The sequence below is a fragment of the Asparagus officinalis genome, chromosome 10, assembly GCF_001876935.1.
Source record: "Asparagus officinalis chromosome 10, Aspof.V1, whole genome shotgun sequence".
In the NCBI taxonomy this organism is placed as follows: domain Eukaryota; kingdom Viridiplantae; phylum Streptophyta; class Magnoliopsida; order Asparagales; family Asparagaceae; genus Asparagus; species Asparagus officinalis.
In genome coordinates this window covers 71,104,284-71,128,047 of record NC_033803.1, presented here as the reverse complement: position 1 = coordinate 71,128,047, position 23,764 = coordinate 71,104,284, and the positions used below count along the sequence as shown (strand labels likewise).

Below are 23,764 nucleotides of genomic sequence, written 5' to 3'. Positions count from 1 at the left end.
CCCCCCCACCCCACCCCACCCCACCCCCCCAAAAAATAAGCAATAATTTTCAATTAAGAATTTAAATACTATTAAAAAATCAACTTCTTTAGAAAAACAAAGGTATTTATTTAACAATATAATATAATCTTGGTTTAAAAATTTAACAATCATATCATGAAACGAGTCCCCTAAATCTTAAGTGTTCCAAAATTAGTCATGCAATCTACTAAATATTTTGAAACAAGTCCTAATTATCAATTTCTTTAGTGATTTTGGGGGATTTATCTCGAAGCGCTTAAAAGATTTGGGGGGCTAATTTAAAAATATGAAGTTTTGGGCATTTAATTTCAAAGCGTTTACAAGATTGAGGGGCTAATTTCAAAATATGAAGATGTGGGGGACTACTGAAGGACTAATTTCAAAGTAAACAAGATTTTGGGAACTAATTTCAAAATTCCGAAAGATTCAGGCGACTAAAATTGAAAAAAGTCCTAAATCTTTACATTCACAGGTATATACAGTGCCCGAGGCTTCAGCCTCTACGCAGAAGATACTCAATTATTCAGCCATATTACTGAAGTTAACATCATTAAAGTCGTCAAACTCAATACAAACGAGCAATAAGTCTAAAGATAGCCAATATTTCAACAAGCATGCAACCCATGAAGCAAAACAAGTAACGGGGGGGAAAGAACAGAGATTGTCCTTTAAGCTCCATTATCACCTATAAAATGGAACAAAACAAGTTCGATTAACATGATAAAGTTTTATAATATGGGACAAATTACTTAAATTTCCCCAAGGCTTGCATGATTGATAGAAAATCCCCTAAGGTTTTAGAAGTGACACTTGACCACTCTCAGTTTCTATCTCTAGTCAAATAATCGTCTACTTTTGGATGCATTCATCAATTTTCGATATAATAATCATATACGTTTATATGGACGCATATAAATTAACTTTTACATGCAAACTAATTTTGTAGTAAGATAAGGTGTAAAGGGTCACTACTTTCAAAACCTAAGGGGGATTTTCTGTAATTTATGCTAAATAGTATAGAGCAAAAAGTAAGTGAACCAGTTCGATACGAGACCTCTGTGCATGTCTTGCTGTGATCCGTGCTGTGAAGAGAACATCCCCATCACAGACCTCAAAACATCTTGTACATGCTGTGGTGCTTCTCCAAAGCTGAAGCTTGGCGGTTCATCCGTTCTAATCTCAGGCCCATCAGGTCTTCTCTCATGACTCTGGTGCCCCTGGGCAGGGGAACCCATGTTCCTCAAAACTTCAGCAAACTGAGGTGCCGAAGAAGCTGCTGCTTCTGTAGCTGCTCTGAATATATCGCCAACCTCTGGAACGGATGCGTTAAAGGGAAAAGTTGGAAATGGGGTGGTCTCGGGTGTTGATCCTGCTGATTGAGTACTGGACTGAGATGTATCAGGAAACTCTGGAGGCGGGGGTGGAGCTGCAAACTCTGGAGGCGGGGGTGGAGCAGGAGACTCTGGAGGCGGTGGAGTTGGAGGACGAAATGAAAAGAATGAATTTGAGGCACTGTGGCCAGGATACTGAGGGTTGGAAGCATCAAAGGAAAATGAAAATGAATGTTGCCCATGATGTGACCCAGCGTTCTGTAGAGACGGAATAAATAAATAAATAAAATGTTAAGAAACAAGTTATGCGCTCTCTTAATATCCAGCAGAGTTCAATTAGATGCATACTCAGCTCGACTACTAGCAAAAAGATTATGATTAGGGCTAGCGTTACGGCACATGCAAATGGACATGCACATGCAACCAACAGTAAAACTTAATTACTCTAATTTTCATATAAAAAGGTCATTACAATACCCAAAGTATCATACATATTTCTAAGATCTTTTGATGATATTTATTCATTTAATATGCGATATTTGCATATTTCAATTTGAGTAATAACGTAATTTTCCTATACATGCCATTAAGAAGAGTCTTTTTCCCATATTTTATCTTCAGATTATTTTATTTAATTATTTTGAAGCTAAGTTATTTAGATATACACTATTAATAATATTTATATTGTAATATATTGAAATTTTTATTGTTGCTTTATTGTGTTTACTTACATGGAAAAGAACTTCACTATAAATGTCATGTGGAATTGGAGGTCATTTTAATAAAAGATAAGGGTAGTTTAGTCATTTGTTACCATCGTAGTGATGTGGGCTTCATCTCTCTCTAGACTCCCCTCTCTCTAGAAGGTTCTATTACTTTTCATTTTTCCACCTCTTTTCGAAATCAATCTCATTTCCCATTCTCTAGAGGGTTCCATTATATTCATTTCTCCATCTCCTTCTCAAATTTAAAATTGCATGCATGGCTTTGTTGAAAGTCATATAATTTAAGAAAATAAAAATGCAACATATGTGAACCAGGCAGTAACATGTTATAAATAAGATCCTTATTTAACACGTATTTACTATTTCATTAATTTCTTTTACTAACTAAAAAATTCTTTTCATTATGTTAATAAAATTACAAAATTTGAATGATTGTCTTAGGTATAATAGGTTTTGTTGCTGTAATATAAAGTTAACTGAGAAACAAAAAATTTCATAAAATAAGTAAAATAGAATGTGATTTATTTATATCCTCCAGCGCTAAATAAATTATTATGTGAATGAATTTTAAACTCAATTTCATTACATTCAACAAAATGAAGGATACACTAATAATTTTTTAGATGCATAAAAGATATACATATTTTTAAAATAAATTCGTATTATTTTAATCAATATTTTTACAAAAGAAACTATAATTGTGCATTAAATGATCATATCATAATTAACATGCAGCATCGAAAACTCCTAAGATAGCAATTTAATATTACTTGCACATGCATTTGCACGTGCCAATATACCAGTACAATGTAATAGGTATTTAATTAGTAAATGCTATAATATGCTTTAGAAATTACTAGAAATAAAGAAAGAGAAAATAGAAGAATGATGTGAAATGACCAAATTGTCCTCAACTCATCTTTAGTAAGAGAAATTTTCTCAAGTCCTTCAAAGTTTTCCTATCGCTAGGTTTTTAATATAGTAGTATAGATAGAGGGTGTTTTGTAGTGTAAATGGCATCTTGCACTTCCAAACTCAGGTTAAAGTTAATTACTACCCTGCTCACATCCTTTTTGAGGAGCTTTTTATCCCATAATAGGTCTATTTTGTCTCATGAAAAATAAAGATGGATTGAATGATATTGTATAAAATGAATGATCTTTCAAGTGCTATCAGAGTGTCAGCTGCTTTATTTTAGTGAGAAAAATACAAGTTTTGGTATGGAGGAATATTAGTTCACTCTGACTTAGGTTAAAGATAATTGTAGTTATTACCAAGGTTTTAAATATCGGATAACGGGGAAATATCGGATGGCCAAAATTCATATCGGATTGCGGATATCGGGGAAATATCGGGGATATGTGGTAAATATCGGAACGCCATAATGAATGTTTGCATGCATAGTATAATGCATTAAAATGTAATCTCAACATATGCAATGAAATTTAATCATACGAAATATGAATAATATATGTTTAGGATCACTAATCAACCTTCTAAAACAAACAAAAGTGCAAAGCAACGTTGCAACATTCGATCTGCTTTTTTTAGGGCAAAATGTCATTTTATATAATGGGGAAATCTTGATATCTCGCCCAAAAATTCCAAACACGGTATATTATTTTGCAACAAGCTATATAAAAAGATATATTGGTCCACATATCGGCTAATATATCGGTCATATCGGGGATTTATCACTCAAAATAGCCAAAAAACGGTAAAGGATATTTAAAGACCATATCGGTTGCGGCAAGCCCTGTAAAAGGATATATCGGGGGATATATCGGGCCATGTCGGGGATATTTAAAACAATGGTTATTACCTGTCTGAAATAAGCCAGTCTGAATTGGCATACGCCGCAATGAGCTGGTGCCAAATTCATACTCAAGGAAATCAGAGCAAGATATGGTTACTGAGCAAAATATGGTTAGGATAAAATATAGTTTCCTGCTGTGAAACCTGAAGCCCACATCCTAAGCTCTTACAACCAATTTTTACTGGCCATTTAAGTAGACTTCAAACAGAAGATAAGGCAAATCCAGTTGAGACTCATAATATTAATACCCAAAACAGAAATTAATTAGTGAAGGGACTCAAAAGTTCCTCGCTGATCAAAAAGAAAATCCTGTCAATGCTGAAGCATTTAGATGTGAAAAAAAATATCATCAAAGGAGAGAGGGAAAAAAAACCTGAGCAGCTTCTGCCTGTTGATGTTGTTCCCTCAGTTTTTGTTGTGTTACCTATGATTTACATTGCAGAGTTATCGGCATAAGTTCAGTCGTTCAGATAAAAAACTAGCACCCAAGAACACCCATCCATGCATACACGTGCTTCTGTAGCGTGTGCTTGTGTTCAGAAATTGTGAGAGAGAGGTTGCTCCTAACAGCACTCTTAAAAAGCAATCAAACACAATCTAGAACGCATTCAAAACACAAGAGTTTTTAGCAATACCCGAATGTTTTCAATCACTGAATCATTATTTGGATCCAACTGCAAAGCTTCACACAAGTGAAAAGTAGTCAGCATCCAGATGATTTTTTTGGAATTCTTCACCAATGTTAATGATTGAGGAAAGGTGTTTAGCTCAAGCTGAATATTTAGTAAGAATATTAAGCTTCAGGAGGCATAGGAAGGAAGTCCATTAGTTTAAGCCTCAAGAGTAATAATCATATAGAATCATAATGAAGAAAAGAAATGAAGAAGCTCCTCACAGGTAACTTATGTATGTATTCACACAATATAACTATCATGGAGGAAGAACCAACCAGATATATCACAGCAATAGCAAGGAAATTCTGAGTAGGATCAGCATGGTGAAAGAACAGAAATAGGGCATGTCATGATTTAAATACTGTGAACCCATTGCACAACAATTTTTATTGGAACTATAACATTGTACAACGTCGAGCTGAACCTTGTCACTTTTCAGCTACCCATATACTGGAAAGTCAAAAACATTTGATTTGCATTGGGACTTGTACGTGTGACACGGATCAATGGATGCTTCGGAAGTAGGGGTTTATATGCATGCTGTAGATCATGAGATTTAAATGGGAATTAGGGGCTTAGCCTACGCCATAGATCAACGGTACAGTAACAGATTTAATTTCAATTTCCTACCATTAGTTTTCTGAAGGGGCCGAGACGCCATATTACTGAGTGACACGTGTGCGTGTTAATCTGCTAAAATCAATGACATAGGCAATCTTGGATGTAGTGTGAATTTTCAGGTTCAATCACCAAATAGCTATCATACCTTCACAGAGGGGCCAAGACTACCTGTGCCTGTATCTGCAGTTGTGGTTCACTTATTTGTGTACTACAGACGCACACAAGTCACTCATGAAAACTGACTGAATTCTCCCATTGGAAAAGAAACCAAGAAAAACGAGGGCATTTTTGGGGGCTGTGGTCAATTTAAACCTTGCTTACAAATTTCTAGGGAAAGGCAGAGAGGATCCAATGATGCAACTTAATGAAAATGGATAAATTTCAAGAACAAATTTTCAGGAACATTAAGATTAAATCATGGAGAAGAGTATGAAGAAGCAGCGTCATAGAGAACTTGTGCAATAAGTATCTCCTTGTTGGCATCAAGTAGAACTAAACTTGGAGGCAAAACAATCACTTGCAGACCGAAAAAGATTAAATACACACATCCAGACTTTGGAGTTCGGGTTTAAAGTTTTTCATGATGCAGTCAAATGAAGGTTGAAATTTTTGAATCAGATTTAGTCCAGAAATGTATATAGCAAAGAAGATAAATAATAACCTTTCAAGAAACCCTTTAAAGCATCACTATAGTTCCCTTGGGCATAATAAGCAAGACCAAGGCGGCTATATGCCTTGCTGTAACTTGGATTGATCTCAATTGACTTTACGCAGTCTTGAATTGCTTCAGCATACCCATTTATCTGAGTGAAAGCTGCAGCCCTGAAAGACAATTATGGAATCACTTCAACCTATATACGTTAATGCTTCTGAAGTCACGAAATGAAGTAAATAGTATATGGTACACAAAAGAGAGATGCAGACACCAATTTATCAAATTCCATTCTGGAAATAAACAGAAAACATACAACATTGTAGATTTCTATGTTGCAAACATTAACATGATAGGAAAAAATTGATCTTAAATCTAGAACGAAGGACATAAGAAATCATAAAAATTAGAACAGATTGTGCAATGTATTATTTTCCTGACAGGATATCCTTCAATCAGCACTTATCTACGTTCAGTTTAAGTTTTGAATACAAACGAGTGATGAGTTCCAAATGTAAGTTGTGCTTGTCTGATTAATGTTTCCATGAAATACCTGTTACAGTAGTAAACAGCATTCCTCTCATCAAGTGCTATGGCGCAGGTATATAGTTCAATAGCTTCTAAGTATGACTTCGACTGCATGGACCGGTTACCTGATAACCACAGAAAGTTACTGACATATGTACATTTTATAACAATTTGTTTCATCTCAGTAGCAGTATATTTCTAGATCTATGAACATCAGATATGCAAATGAAGGGGAAAAACAAACAATGAACAGGGATAAGTCTATGCAATTTGCATATGCAACACAAAAGAAGCAAGACTCTCATGGATCCATGAAGATAGCCCAATCACAAGCCTTCCAATGGTTGTAAGATCACATAATTACAATCCAGAAAAAAACAACCGAACAAAAATAAAGTTTGGTAACAAAGAGATTAGATGAGTTATTGAAAGAAGATGAACACTAATGATTGTCTGGATAGTCAAAACTCAATATTATTTAGCTGAAGTAACTGTTGAAACTAGAAAAAAAATCTAGTGTTTGAATTAGCTGTTCATCACATGAGCTCACTAACGCATGGAGCAAAATGAATTGCCTAATATTTCTTTTTATGGAAAAAATGGATTGCCTAATTGCTAGGTTACCCAGACACCGCATCTAGGCTCCTGCATCCGTGTCTGACACTCCTCGGACACTTAATGAATGTATACATACATTTAATGCATTTAGACGTGTACTCGATAATATAACAATATATACATACATTTAGACGTGTACTCAATAATATAACACAAGTTTTAATTAAAAAAATGTTATACACTGCTTAGATGTATATCGTACACTTCACCTCAAATTTATGCAAGTCATTGGACTCTGGACAGGTTAGTTTTAGGCTTTTAGCACATATCAAGTTCAGAAGCATGATTTTAACGGGTCTTTTGTGCATCTCGTTCAAATATGAGTGGATTTTCAATTTATAATATGCTTGCTAAAAGAAAACATAGCAATGGTATAAGGATTTTAGTTCTCATAACGTGTGAATTAAAAACAATATCGATCTCATATAGGTTATTAATTTTAATATGTATGTAGTTGTGTCCTAGTATCCCAACTTTTACTATTCTACCGTGTCTCGTATCTGCACCCGTCTCTGTGTTCGCACCTGTATCCGTGGTACATAGCCTCATTGTGACTTCTGTTGCCACCAATACAGGAAAGCATTATTCAATTAGAATTGAATCAAACCACAACCACCGGTTCATTTTGATACTGAAAAATTGAGCAAATTCAATTATTTGGTTCAGGTAAGGTTTGAGATACTCAAACCAAACCGGCCGTAAACCAAACTGGAAAGTGTTGTGTTAAACTTCCGTTTAAAGACCTATTCAAAGACCTAGATACACCCACATGACTCCCTGACATGTTCAACTTTTCCTCTTCGATCATAGAATACAACTTGCTCCTGTCTTCAATCTACTTCTCCTTGGTATCCTCAGTTTTCTTCCTTTGCTTCAAATGTCTTTAAATCCCTGGCAATCCAACCTCTTTTCTTTGTCCAAAATACTCTAAAACCCAAAAGAGAAATATCTTACACCCAATGCTTTGTTGCCTTAAAGTTCTCTCTCCTTTATATATAATGGGAAATTGGTAAACTAGTCTTTGAAGCACGAACAACTGCCACGTGTACACGCCAAAAACTGTCATGTGTACTGGCAAAGAAACTGCCAAACATAGTATCTCGACCAATTGAGGAGATAAAAACCCAAATCACTAGGCAGACAGCTGCTTTTTTAATGTCACCTGACCCATGATCCTTCTGACCGGAATCCTCCCTCTTCAACCTCACCAAATCCCTCACTCGTGACAATGAAGCCCTCACCCGCACACTTCAATTTTCTTTCCCCTGATTCGACTCCAATTGTAGCTGAGGCCGAGATCTCCATTTTCATCGATGAGGGGCCTTCCCCTTGCCGATGCCATTTACGATGATGAATGAGGTACTCGCCAACCAATTTTCAAAAAGATTTAATCTTTGCAAGATTTGCATGTTCCCAATTGAATCTGAGATTGACCCATCAAAGCCTACCCACTACCGCCTCCTACATTCATCCTGTTGCTACATCTTTTTCCTTTTCGATTAATTTAATTCTAATCAATTCAATAGCAAGCATATCAACCAAGATCCCTTTTCTTAAAGATAAACAAAGAACAATAACAAGAGGGAAATAAAGGTTAAGAAAATGTGTGATCTGAGGAAGAAGGCGGGAATGCAATGTGGGGAAGAGGACTAGAGAACTGGGATACTTGTTGTAAAATAATATGAATTTATGTTGATGGCAATGTCAAAATACTCTGGCTCCTCTTTAGATAATTGAATTATGATGTTACGGTCATGAAATTGTGAATAATGGTCATTCATTCTTATGAATTATTTGAGATAAGAACTTTTATGGAAATTCCGTATGCCTTAGTCAAACTGTGATGTGAGGTCATTGGTCATTGATGAATGAAATTTCTTGTCGTCAGTAATGTTATGAGGCAAACTGATATTTTCTTGAATTCGTTATTTCTTTTTTTTTTCTATGATTGATCTCCTGACATTATGTTTCTTAAATCTATGCAATCAATTTCACTAGCTATTATGTGAGATACTTTCATTGGAGCATGTTTCAGAGTTATATCCTATTTGTACAAGAATCTGTGTCTCAATGCTTCATATTGCTGTATCTTTTTTGCCATGTCCTGATGTAGAGCCGCATTAATACCTAAGTATTTAAGGATTATTATAGACCAATTGCTTCTTATCACATTGATGTTTTTATGAGATCCCTCTTCCTAGATTTTACTACTGAACAACTTAGAGAGCGTGACATAACTTAAATATGATATCTCCCTTTTTCACATGTTAGAAAATAAACTGATTCTACAAGAAACTAGTTGAGCATTACTAGGAATCAGTCCTTTCTGTGTAGTTGTTTATATCTTCTTTCTTTTTTTTCCTATCACTATTTATCATCCTCGATAATTTTCTCATTAAACTGGTTTCCTACAGCTGAGACATAAGCAATAAAGGATAAACAAATAAGCACATTCCATAGTTCAAGTACAAAAGAAAGTATAACAAAGCAAGAGATGAGAAGGAGAAACCGAAATAAATGTAACATTGATGAGTAAACGACAATATTTGAATGTGAGGTGTTATTTGATATGCTTGAGATTACAAAGTTACATAAGTATGTTTAATTGCCCAAAAAACAAGAAAACAACACTATAAACTTCTATAAAGTTTTCTTTTTCTTAAGTTTGGTCCCCACTTTGAAACCAAGTAAAACCAAGAGGGAGGGTGAGGTGGCACCCTCCCATAGGTTGATTTGACTCCAAATCTAGGGAAACCATTTCTGGATTTCTTTTCAAGGAAATCATTTGAAATCTTTTTAGATGGTTTCATTGTCAGGTTTCTTTTTTTGTTGGTTTCTGGGAAATTAACCAAACAGCCCCTAAATCGCAGGCGAAAAACGAAAAAAGAAACGACATGCTCAACTTTGGCACACCAAACTATAACTGCCATAACTGTGGTGCTATTGTCTGGGATGAAGGAAGGATCCAAAAGAGTTGGAAGCCTAAAATCCAAAGTTCTCAATCTATGCAAAGATGGGAAAATTAAACTTATCAGACTAAAAAAATTCCGATACACAAATCAAAGAAATCAGACCCTTCTGTGCGAGCGAGGGCATAACACTTGTATATAAAAAAAGGAAAACAATGAATAGAGAACCTCATCTCTTCAGGCCTGTGATCTTATAGAAGATAGACAACAGCCATTTGCGGGGCCAAGATAATTATTGCATTCAAAGACGGACAATAATTTCATCTAGTAAGGGGTTTCTCTTCCTGCTAGCATGACGTGATTTGATATCCAAAAGGATCCACTGAGATTCAAGGTTTTGGGCCTTTTACCAATGAATTGTTGTGTTGCTGATAGATGTTGTCCATTTTTTCTGGTTATGGATCAGCTGTTTAGATGAGGAAAATCATCTTGTATGAGTATCTCCTTACCCCTTTTCCCCCTCTGTAAAAGTTCTGAGTTTTTCTTATATTTTATATTGATCTTGCTCATGACATCGCTCTCTCGAGTCATTGATCGAGACAGCATTACCGTCCAAATAGAACATAAAACTTTATTTTGGTGTAAGTTTGGTGTCAGTCCCTTTTTATGTGATTAGGTTTGGTAAATTCTTCTGTTTTGATGCCACCTTGATTCTTCCAAAGAAAGGGATCTGTTGCAAACCAATGAGTTAACTTATACCTTCCTTAGTTGCTGATCGGTTGCTCACCACCAGACACCGACTAATGTAGGCATAAGTTAACTCACAAGCATTTACTATGATTTAACAACATAATTTACAAATAATCATACAGTAGAATGCTAAAAACGACAGCATGAGATACCAGAAACCAAACAAATGTAACATGGGTTGACTTGCAGCAACTCATGATACATGGTGTTATAGATGCAGTTCCAACAGGAGTATACAAACAGCACACATACAAAACAAAGTCTATAATGAAGAGGCCTCACAGCCAGACCAACAGAGACAAGTTTATTAGTGGAAGTACCTTTCAATTTAAACATCTCAGCAAGATTGTTAAGGTTTATGGTCTGTGCTTCACAATTCTCCATCTCCTAGCAACAGAGAAATCCAGGTCAGTTTCAAACAATCTGCGTATGCATATATAGATAGAATATCATCTCTCTTTCTACCTATTATTCTATTAAGCAGGAACCACTTAATATCAATGTCATGTTATGTTGAACAACTTCCTTGTGTCCAACAAGCTAACAGGTCTAAAATAGTCAAATAGAGGGTCGGGCCAGACTATTAGACCTACATATATCACCACTTCTTATTTCTTTTAGATCATGGGTTAACCTAAATAGGCTAAATTGGATGTCATGTTTTGCAAATTTAAGTGGGATCTCAACATCAATTCAAGCAAAGGTCTTAAATCCATGCTGCTTATGCTTTATTCCACAATCATGTAGTTTCCAGAAAACATGAATGTATTGAGCACCATAATTGTGCAATAAAAGAAAGACGATTAAATGCATGATGTAAACAAGATGCCATTACCATTAATACATCATTAAATAACTCTGTTGCTTTTGCTACTTGGGCAGAATCCTCAACTCCATTGGGTGATGTTTTAAAGAAGTTGATTTTATCGAGTGCAGCAAAAAACTTCGAGAATAGTTCATCCCTGCACCCTCCTTCTGTCATACAAAAATGTTTATTAGCGGATTTAAGATGACAAACTTACACAACAAACAAAGACATATAACTGATATTGATAGAAACATAAGAATAACAGCTCAAAGAAACATCCGAGGATAACTGCAATGTATTTTCACATTTCCCAATGTGAAATTATTCTGCAATTATAGCTCATTTATTCTTTGTATTGCTGCATCGATCATTAAAATCTATTAACAAATGAAAGGTGGATTTGCATGTTACATCAGAATATCAGAAGCTTTAACAACCACAAAGACCCTTAGGATACTACATGAACTGTATTTTAAGGTCAGTCTATGAATTATGGGATTTAATTGTACACTGGCTTTTTTCTGGGGAGTATATTGCCAGTTTTACAAAAAACAAATAATGCAAAAGGATATTTGGCTTAGAACTTTAGAATAACACAGTCTTACTTCAACAAACATCATAATTTTCCGAAGTTTCAACCATGGATCTTCAATTCTCTAATGAAACAATCTGCTAGGCTGGACCAGAAAAAAAATAATAAATAAATAAATTATACATTTAGTGGGTGAATAACACAAATGCATGTCATACAAGTGTACATGCCTGCATGTGCATAAGTGTACTCTGTACATATGCCGATATGTGTGTCTATGCACGAGAACATGCATGCATGTGCTTGTACATATGCCGATATGTGTGTCCATGTACGAAAACATGCATGCATGTGCTTGTGCAAGTATGTACAAGTAAATTGTCAATTAAGTAGAATTTTTAGACATGCTCAGTAATAATTTTAAGTTTATATCCTAGTTAGTAGTTACCTCGAGTCAGTCTAAACTTTCCCTTTAAACTGTATTCCCTATTTAAGAAAAGCTATTCTAGTGCTGCTTTGGGTGAGCTAAAACTAGAAATTTCATCTTACCTAATATCAAATAAGATGTATTAATTAATACAACAGGAACTAGCATATGAAATAGACACTCTCAGATTGAAATGAAGCGTGAGAATATACACAGCCTTCTAGTCTGATGTTTTTTCAGTTGACAAAAAGGCAGGATACTATATTTTCAAGAAACAGGCAGAATTTTTTCATGCTTTTGGCAACCTGCTTCATTCCTCCCTCCTGTGAAGCTCTTAATTGATTGCCAAAATACGAGATTTTAGAACCCTCACTCGCTCCCTTTCTGTTGATATCCATTGTTCGCTGGCATTTTCATAAGTGTTTTCCATTTGTCTCTCAATAGCAAGTATGACCTCTTAATAAGCACATGGCAACAATAGAGAATTTTTTTAGCACCACCACAAAGGTTCAATTAAACTGTGAACTTTCTATTTTCTTCAACGAGAAATATTTGGGATGGATATAGCATGCTTGTTGGAAGAAAAGAAAACAATCAACCAGATCTGATGTTATCATTAAAACTTACATCCTGACATCTTACATCCTGACATATTAGCCAACAGTTAAAAGAGACAATATACAGTTTTGTAATTTGAACCAAAGGCCAAATAAATTACAGTTAAGGAGACTAGAGCTAGCCACTTAGTAAAATATAATTAGCTTAATATCCATTTGAACTCAACATTACTGACAGAGAAAATAAATTAAGGACTACATCTAAGGGAATGGTTACATCATAAAGGAAGGCATGCTTATAATTCAAAAATTACTATAAAATTTAACACCCATAGATTCCATACCCAAGACATAGGGGCCTCTAGCCTGATCTTCAACCTGGATAAGCATTGAAAAAGAGCAAAATAAACAGGCTGATGCTGAAAGGTTATTAGCACAAGTACAACTTAAACAACCTTTTCCAAACCTGGTAAGGGAACAATTCTATACAAGTATATAAGAGTGTATACGATGACAGAACCAGATATAGATGATACTTATGTAAATAGTTGTCAAGTGTTAAGTTTGCTTGGCTTGCCATATTAGCCGCAACCGAACAATTTGAACTTTTGGGCTAACACCTTACTAAGACAGAGGTAGGCTAGAATCAAATACATAATTGCAAAATTAAAACTAGCACACATTGAGCATATTGTACTTTACTAAGAGGTAGTCAAGAGGAAAAGATAATCATATATGTATTTGCGAAATTAAAACCAGCATGCATTGAGCATGGTTAGTGGGAAGGAGATTATGTAATCAAGATTTACAACATTGCCAGAATCCCCCACATGACATGAGGGATAACATTACTTCTACAACTTCGTATATTTCAGGCACTTTCTTAGTATGCAGAATGAGGAAGAGAATCTTTAACACTTCTTTATGGGTTTTTTCCTCCCAATCTTTCACTACCATTTATAGTAAAATTGGGGGGAAGGTAGTTTTCATTTAACGCAAAACATGGATGACCAGATCAAGATTTAATAGTTAGATTTAGATGAAAATTATTTTAAAATATTAGTTAAATTTAGAAATACAAGGAGAATCTATACATCATAACTTTAACAAAAAGTAAGACTATACATCATAAATAACTTTAACAAAAAAATAATTCATGCATGTGCGTGTCTGTGAGCGTGTGTATACATATGCAGACAAACACATAAGAACATGCATAAATGTATAGTTGAGGAAAGAGAGCAATTTTATATTACATACACTTCTCATACAATATTAGGAATAAGTTCACCAAGTGTGTATATATGTGTGTGCGCACGCGCGCTCGTGTGTATAGGTGTGTGTGTCTTTGTGTGTGTGCGCGCGCGTCATATATGTACATGCATAAATGTATAGTTGCATAGAGGGAGAGCAATTTTATAGTATATACACTTCTCATACAATATTGCGATTAAGTTCACCAAGTGTAAATTCTATCTGAATACCTCATATGTGAAAGGTATTCTAATGCCTACTCCGTAATGAAGGGCTCATATGACATTGCAGGAAATAAGATGGATGGTTGGAAGACTTCTCTGTGAGAAGAGAAGATACCATAGACCTTAGTAACCATTTAACTTGTTTAGCAATTATAAGACACACTAATCATTATTTTATTTGCACAATGTGCATGTAATGGATCCTTGTTGTATGCTTTTTATTAAATTAATGGTCTTTAGTACAGATGTCAGTTTATATCATTTGTGCATACTTGAATACACAGACGTGCACAAATTCAGGAAGAAGGTATTTTTGTTGTTATGCTATCGTCTTCATTGCTGTTATACATTATAACTATCAACATGATAGCCACCATTAGAACCTTGCCCTACCTACCTAGAATCAAATGCTTTGATCTTCGTACTTGTGATGAAAGGTTTTACCTTATATTGTTGTATTATTGTATAAACTATTTCAAACCCCTAAGATTTCTAAGGGAAGGGTTCCAAATATGTATCAACATCAACAGTTTAAATTCCCAATTATATGTCTCTGCTATGTTACAGGGGTACTTCTAATCTGAAGCCATACCCGTACCCGACATGTACCCGTACCCGTAGCCGTATCCATACCCAAACTCCTTGGACACTCCTTGCATTTATGCATACATTATTTGTGCATATACTCAATTATACAGTACATCTTTTAATGTAAAACATTTGTCATACATTTTCTGGACATATCCTACATTTCACATCCACTTCTTGAAACCTGTTGGACATAGGTCAAATTCAGAATTATGATTTTAAAGGATTGTTTGGATGTCTAGTTCAAAAACTTGTGATTTTTCAATTTATAATCCACATAATAAAAGAAACATAAAAATATTATCGGAATTTTAATTTTCATTCTTGTTCTCATATAGATTATAAATATTACTATCGTCGTGTCCTTGTACCTTGTCTTTTACAAATTTGATGTGTCATGTACCCATACTGGCATCCATACCCGTACCTGTACCCATATCCAAGCAACATAGGGTTTCAGCAAAATGGTTTAGGCAGTACATTCTATTTGTTGCATGGGTAGGAAAAGATAAATCAAATGACTTTTTATTGTCAGAGTACTTGAACACTATAGTACCAGTTATCTCAAGTCCTACTACACGTAGCCTGATTAAAAGAGATAAGCCCAACAAAGCAAGAAAGCAAAACGTACATTTGATGCTTTGACTTCGGTATCAGTGGAATCTTTGACTTGATGAGAATAAGAGGTTGTACATGATGTACTCTCTCGCATCAAAGGGCTAACTGTTGATTTTTCCTTACATTGTGCACCATTTTCCAATGAAGAGAACAACTTAATCAGCATACCAGGTGGTACCCCGTCATCACTTGAAAAAGAATTGAGCTTAAAACACTCTTCCAAACATTCTCTAGCAACATCAAGACCTTCAAGATCAACGCCAGGGGCTGGTTGGACTGTCCTATAGAAAACAACTCAAAGATCAAGACAGGAGTAAATATGGAGGATGTTAACCCTAAATTGAATCTGATGAAGAAAATTGGTGTACAAACATAACACATTGATATAGAGAACATGTGCTAGCAAACAAGAACAACTATGAAAAAAATCAACTGAGACCATGAGAATTTAAGTTACATTTGCATTGTCAACAAGAAACATGTATCTAGTATATATATTGATATGATTAAAGAATTTAAGTTACATTTGCATTGTCAACAAGAAACATGTATCTAGTATACATATTGATGTGACTAAAGATATGTATGATAGAGTAACAACTAGAGAAAAAACTAATAAAGAAAAGACTAAACCATTTCAAAGATATATATGAGAGTAGGAACTAATGAAGAAAATATTAAACCATTTCCTATTACCATAGGTTTACATCAAGGTTCAGCCTTGAGTCCTTATCTTTTTTTATTAGTTATTGACCAACTTAATAGACACATTCAAGATGAAATCTCATGGTGTATGCTATTTGTGGATGATATAATGTTAGTCGACAAAACTAAAAGAGGTATATTTCTAAGTTAAAATGGTGGAGACAAGCTCTTGAACCTAAAGGTTTTAGAATTAGTAGAACACAAACAGAATATATGGGATGTATTTTTAGTAAACGTAAGAAAAGAAAAGAGCCTAAGGTACATATTGATGGTCAAAAATATCTAAAAGTAATCGTGTTCGCTATTTAGGATCAATCATTCGGCATGATGGTAAGATTAAGGATGATGTTGTTCATCGAATCAAATCGGGAGTTCGGGATGGTTAAAATGAAGGAGTGCTTCTAGAGACTTATGTGATCATAGAATACCAATGAAACTAAAGGAAAAATTCTATAGAACGGTTATAAGACCAACAATGCTTTATGGGTCAGAGTATTGAGCATTTAAAAAAACATGTGCAAAAGATGATTGTAGCAGAAATGAGAATGTTGTGATGGTCTTTTTGGTATACACTAATAAAGATAGGATAAAAATTGAGTATATCCGTAGTAAATTAGAAGTTGCTCCTATTGAGGATAAAATGAGAGAGAATCGACTAAAATGGTTTGGTCATTTATAACGGAGACTTCTTAGCGCACCGGTTAGGAAAAGTGATAATATTATAATTAATGAAGCTAGGAGATTTAAAGGTAAACCTAAAAGAACTTGATTGGAAGCAATTAAAAAGAATATGATAATCATTAACTCAATGAAGGAGATGTCTCATAATAGAATGGAATGGAAGTATTAATGTAGCTAATCCCAAACATTTGGGATAAAGATAAAGGCTTTGATGTTGTTGTTGTTTGTTGTTTGTATTGTCAACTTCCCACTAAAGGACCATTAACTGATTACAAATAAACACTTAAAAAGTATTTCAAGCACAATTTAGGAAAATGGATCAGCATGGGTAGCTTGAAAATAACCCTTTAAAACAGGCATCACAGACAAACTTTTGAGTATAATAACTCGAAACTTTCATGCTACATGTGTTATCCATGGGGAATCGAGTTCCACCAAGAGTTTGAATCTACACACGAAGTACTTGAAAATACTGAATATCTTCAGATTCATTGTGCAGTTTCAATTTTAACCATGATATTGTGCTCATTAATAGTGATTTAAAAATGCAACAGCATACTCCATCTCAACTGAAGACATTCTGCAAATTTGCATTAACCAACGCACATATCGTATCCCCGTGAGAACGAGCCAAACCCTAGAAATTTTTACTTAAAAAAAAACCCCTAGAAATCTAAACATTTATAAAAACGTGACCTTCTTTTTGAAATGATTGACACAAATTTAACCTAATCTCTAAACCTAAGTATCGCTCAGTACGAGACCGAGCCAAACCCTAGAAATTAACACAAAACCCTCAAATTTTCGATAAAAATCGCCGGACGAAAAAAGAAAACGAACCGGACTTGAGGAAGTCCAAGAAGGCGCGAACGACTCGGCGAGATATTGCAGAGTCCGATCTCAACTCTGCCATTTCCCAGTTTCTCGTTCCCCTGCTTTCTTTTTCCTATTAATTTTCTCTCTCTCTCTCTCTCTCTTTATTTTTCTTTTTTTCTTGCTTAAATCGCGAATCGAAAAGCGAGTCGTTTCTCTTCGCTGCTCGCCGCGAGAGAGAATAAAAACGAAGTTGTCTATGGGCCTCAATTTGAGGGCCGTGGATCTAGCCCGTTATTAATGGGCCGGCCTCTACCCACGTTAAACAGATATATTCGGATAAAACACTATTAATAATTTATCTATTCCTCCTCTGTAACAATGAGAGGACCAAGAATTACTATTCATACTACAGTAAATAATACAGAGATTTACTATAGCATTATTCAAATAAATATTATTGTGGCATAGACGGGATATTATGCTTTCAGCCCCAAAAAGTCAAGTGAACATGCTTCTCACCCTCAGGACTTGGTCAATGGGCGTTTTACCCCTAAAAATAAAGAATCTGTTCTCTGAGCCCCCAAAACACAAAACCCAAGATATTAAAACATGTGAAGAGCATAATACCCTTCTCTCTCTCTTTCTTTTTTTATTAAAATATGATGGGGATTATTTTATTATTTTTGTTTTTTCTCTCTCTTTATCATGATGTACCAAGAGGATAGTTGAAATGATTGATGAGGATTATTTTATTATTTTCGTTTTTTATTAACCTTAACAATTAAACCCGTAACCTTAACAATTAAATACGTAACCTTAACAATTAAACCTGTAACCTTAACAACAAATTCGTAACCTACACAACAAACCCATAACCTTAACAACAAACTCATAACCTTAACAACCAACCCGTAACCTTAACAATCAATGCATAACCTTTACAACCAACCATTATCCTTAACAACGAATATTCTAAAAATAAAAAAAAATAAAAAACAAAAATAATAAAATAATAATCCCCTTTTAATCATTTCATATTATCAAATAAACATCATGATAGAGAGAGAGAGAGAGAGAGGATTCACAACCTTAACAACAAACCCTTAACCTTAACAACCAACCCGTAACCTTAACAATCAACCCGTAACTTTAACAACCTCCCAATATAAAAACCAAAATAATAAAAAATAAAAATAATAAAATAATCATCATCAATCATTTCAACTATCCTCTTGGTACATCATGATAAATAGAGAGAGAAAACAAAAATAATAAAATAATCCTCATCATATTTTAATAAAAAAAAGAGAGAGAGGATTCATAACCTTAACAACAAACGCTTAACCTTAACAACCAACCCGTAACATTAACAATCAACCCGTAACTTTAACAACCTTCCAATACAAACAACCAAAATAATAAAAAACAAAAATAATAAAATAATCATCATCAATCATTTCAACTATCATCTTGGTACATCATGATAAAGAGATAGAGAAATCAAAAATAATAAAATAATCCCCATCATATTTTAATAAAAAAAAGAAAGAGAAAGAGAGGATTCACAACCTTAACAACAAACCATTATCCTTAACAACCAACCCGTAACCTTAACAATCAATCCGTAACTTTAACAACCTCCCAATACAAACAACCAAAATAATAATAAACGAAAATAATAAAATAATCATCATCAATCATTTCAACTATCCTCTTGGTACATCATGATAAAGAGAGAGAGAAAACAAAAATAATAAAATAATCCCCATCATATTTTAATAAAAAAAGAAAGAGAGAGAGAGGATTTATAACCTTAACAACAAACCCTTAACCTTAACAACCAACCCGTAAACTTAACAATCAACCCGTAACTTTAACAACCTCCCAATATAAAAACCAAAATAATAAAAAACGAAAATAATAAAATAATCCTCATCAATCATTTTAACTATCCTCTTGGTACATCATGATAAAGAGAGAGAGAAAACAAAAATAATAAAATAATCCCCATCATATTTTAATAAAAAAAAATAAAGAGAGAGAGAGAATTCATAACCTTAAAAACAAACCATTAACCTTAACAACCAATCCGTAACCTTAACAATCAACCCGTAACTTTAACAACCTCCCAATACAAACAACGAAAATAAAAAAATAATAATAAAATAATCATCATCAATTATTTCAACTATCATCTTGATACATCATGATAAAGAGAGAGAGAGAAAAATAATAAAATAATTATCATCATATTTTAATAAAAAAAAGAGAGAGAAGGGTATTATGGTCTTCACATGTTTTAATGTCTTGGGTTTTGTGTTTTGGGAGCTCAAAGAACAAAATCTTTATTTTTAGGGGTAAAACACCCATTGACCAAGTCTTGGGGTGGGAAGCACGTTCACTTGGCTTTTGGGGGCTGGAAGCAATTTTCCCTTTAAAATATAGGGCTTTTTGTTTTTAGACCCAATTTTTTACTCAGATTTATCTATAAACCCAACAACTTTCTTTTGTATCATTGAACCCAATTAACTTTATGTATTTGTCTCTAAACCCAAATAGTATAATTTAGAGTTAGTGTATCTTGTATTTATACATTTCTCAAGTAAAAATCCCAAAATGCCCCGCCCTCAATCTCCACAAAACCAGCTCTCTCTCCTCTCCGTTCTTTCTTTGCCCTTTTTATAACCGAAGAAAATGAAGAAAACCCCCTTCTTCCTCTGTTCTCTCTCTGTTCTCCATTCTTTCTTGATGCCCATCGGATCCCTTCTTCTCTCCTCTTTCAATTCCTCTACAACTAGTCCAATTTGAGTGGAAAATCTGAGTCCTAGTTTAAGCCCTAACTTTTCCATTCTTTTCTTCACGCCACCACCGTCGCCATTGCCGACGTCGAGGTCTTGAACTCCAGCCGCGATGCTGACAGGCGCCTGACTGCTACCATCGTCTGACCGCTGCCATTGCCCAACCGCCGCCGTCACATAAGACCGCCATTGCCTTACCGCTACTATCACCTAACACCGCCGTCACCTAACACTTCAACTAACGTCGTCATCTCCTTTAGTGTCTCAACTAGAGCGTATCCCCCTATAATGGTCAACCTGACAGACAGCGGCTCACTCTCAAGCCTCCACCCCCTTCTTTATAAGTAATCTCTCCTCAAAATTCTGTTTTCTAGTGATTGGTATTCTATCAGTGTGTGCTGCTACTTCTTTTTTTTATTTCAGTTTGCATCTTATTTGTTTAGTTTAGTTTTATTCTTTTTCCATAGAGTGGTTGTCCGTAGTATATGGTAGAATATGAATCCCTCATTCTTGCAGTTGATAAAATTTAGTGAAGAGATTTTATTTTGCCTAGAGATGTGAAATAGGTAAATATATGGTGATAGAAGAGGAGACACCCTTGTTTGTTCGCGATTTTGATAGAATGGGAATATGGGTATCTTCACTGGATCTTGATGATGAGGATTCCGATTTTGTACATTATACGGAGCGAGGTTCTGATGTTTTTGACTCTGATTTCCCCAGCCCATCAATTTTCAGTGCAAGACAAAAGTATTGATATGGACCTTCTAGCTTGATAACTTCTTTTGGGCTGACATAGGAGATTGGGAGTTCATATGTGCATATGACTGTGACTGTGAATATGTGAATTTGTGCAAAGTAACTGAATTAGTTGTGACTGTGAATATGTGCATATGACTGTGAATATGTGAATATGTGAGTATGTGCAAAAACTGAATTAGTTGTGACTGTGAATATGTGCATATGACTGTGAATACGTGTATGTTTTGTAACATTTCTCAGCTTTTGATTGTGAATGTATCTCAAATTGTGAATGTGAATGTGAATGTGAATGTATCTCAAATTAGTTGTGACTGTGAATGTATATCAAATTGGTCATTGTTAAAATTTGTTACATATCTCAAATTGTGACTGTGAATATGTGCAAAAACTGAATTAGTTATGACTGTGAATATGTGCAAAAACCTGTGAATATGTGAATATGTGAGTATGTGCAAAAACTGAATTAGTTGTGACTGTGAATATGTGCATATGACTGTGAATATGTGTATGTTTTGTAACATTTCTCAGCTTTTGACTGTGAATGTATCTCAAATTGTGACTGTGAATGTGAATGTGAATGTATCTCAAATTAGTTGTGACGTATCTCAAATTGGTCATTGTTAAAATTTGTTACATATCTCAAATTGTGACTGTGAATATGTGCAAAAACTGAATTAGTTATGACTGTGAATATGTGCATATGACTGTGAATATGTGAATATGTGAGTATGTGCAAAAACTGAATTAGTTGTGACTGTGAATATGTGCATATGACTGTGAATATGTGAATATGTGAGTATGTGCAAAAACTGAATTAGTTGTGACTGTGAATATGTGCATATGACTGTGAATATGTGTATGTTTTGTATCATTTCTCAGCTTTTGACTGTGAATGTATCTCAAATTGTGATGTTATCTTGTAAGTGTAGCAGGTTAGACTGTAAGTGTAGCGTGTTAGAGTTTAAGTGTAGCGTGTTAGACTGTAAGTGTAGCGGGTTATTCTGTAAGTGTAGCGTGTTAGACTGTAAGTGTAGCGTGTTATCCTGTAAGTGTAGCGTGTTATCCTGTAAGTGTAGCGGGTTAGACTGTAAGTGTAGCGGGTTATCCTGTAAGTGTAGCGTGTTATGCTGTAAGTGTAGCGGGTTATCCTGTAAGTGTAGCGGGTTATATTGTAAATGTAGCGGGTTAGAGTGTAAGTGTAGCGGGTTATATTGTAAGTGTGACAGGTTAGGCTGTAAGTATAGCGGGTTATCCTGTAAGTGTAGCGGGTTATCCTGCAAGTGTAGCGTGTTATGCTGTAAGTATAGGTGGTTATCCTGTAAGTGTAGCGGGTTATATTATAAGTATAGCGGGTTATCCTGTAAGTGTAGCGGGTTATCCTGTAAGTGTAGCGGGTTACATTGTAAGTGTAGCGGATCAATGCATAATACAATTCTTCATCCATCTATGTTTGTCATTAAAAATAAAACAAATTTAAGGAAAATTTCTACAAAGATAGACATCTAAAATCAAATTATGTGAAATTAATTAAAGATTATGTGAATTAATGAGTGATCGGATAAAATCAAAGATAGACTGTAAGTGTAGCGGGTTAGGCTGTAAGTGTAGCGGGTTATCCTGTAAGTGTAGCGTGTTATGCTGTAAGTGTAGCGGGTTAGAATGTAAGTGTAGCGGGTTATATTGTAAGTGTAGCGGGTTAGACTGTAAGTGTAGCAGGTTAGTCTGTAAGTGTAGCGGGTTAGTCTGTAAGTATGGCGGGTTATCTTGTAAGTGTAGCGGGTTATGCTGTAAGTGTAGCGGGTTATGCTGTAAGTGTAGCGTGTTATGCTGTAAGTGTAGCGTGTTAGACTGTAAGTGTAGTGGGTTATATTGTAAGTGTAGCGGGTTAGACTGTAAGTGTAGCATGTTAGTTTGTAAGCGTAGCGGGTTATCCTGTAAGTGTAGCGTGTTATGCTGTAAATGTAGCGGGTTATATTGTAAGTGAAGCGGGTTAGAGTGTAAGTGTAGCGGGTTAGACTGTAAGTGTAGCGGGTTAGTCTGTAAGCGTAGCGGGTTATCCTGTAAGTGTAGCGTGTTATGCTGTAAATGTAGCGGGTTATATTGTAAGTGTAGCGGGTTAGAGTGTAAGTGTAGCGGGTTAGACTGTAAGTGTAGCGGGTTATCCTGTAAGTGCAGCGGGTTATGCTGTAAGTGTAGCAGATTATCCTGTAAGTGTAGCGGGTTAGACTGTAAGTGTAGCATGTTAGACTGTAAGTGTAGCGGGTTATATTGTAAGTGTAGCTGGTTATCCTGTAAATGTAGCAGGTTATGTGTGAATGTTCTCTTCTTCCTTTTATTCTGTTATGGTTA

At 34.9% G+C, this 23,764-nt stretch overlaps 1 protein-coding gene across 3 annotated transcripts; it reads right to left on the bottom strand.

Moving 5' to 3' along the window:
- On the bottom strand, positions 457-18,076 carry LOC109825101 (small glutamine-rich tetratricopeptide repeat-containing protein-like). Of its 3 annotated transcripts, none has more exons than XM_020391828.1 (11): positions 17,880-18,076; positions 15,667-15,929; positions 13,314-13,347; positions 11,481-11,620; positions 10,966-11,032; positions 6,394-6,493; positions 5,850-6,010; positions 4,529-4,575; positions 4,267-4,317; positions 1,076-1,610; positions 457-706 (listed from the first exon to the last, which is right to left on the bottom strand). In XM_020391828.1, the coding sequence occupies exons 1-11, from the start codon at positions 17,950-17,952 to the stop codon at positions 690-692; spliced, it is 1,488 nt and encodes a 495-aa protein (XP_020247417.1). In that variant the 5' UTR covers positions 17,953-18,076; the 3' UTR covers positions 457-689. The 3 variants fall into 3 exon arrangements, with proteins under 3 accessions (XP_020247417.1, XP_020247418.1, XP_020247419.1); XM_020391829.1 differs by having other exon boundaries at positions 11,481-11,617; XM_020391830.1 differs by having other exon boundaries at positions 15,667-15,934; positions 17,880-18,019.

Excerpts from the sequence above, each read along its gene's own strand:
- LOC109825101 (XM_020391828.1), bottom strand. The coding sequence starts at position 17,952 with ATGGCAGAGTTGAGATCGGACTCTGCAATATCTCGCCGAGTCGTTCGC. Across the intron at positions 11,621-13,313 it reads TAGAGGCCCCTATGTCTTGG|AAGGAGGGTGCAGGGATGAA; the intron begins GTATGGAATCTA and ends TTTGTATGACAG. Across the intron at positions 4,318-4,528 it reads CAGTGATTGAAAACATTCGG|GTAACACAACAAAAACTGAG; the intron begins GTATTGCTAAAA and ends TGTAAATCATAG.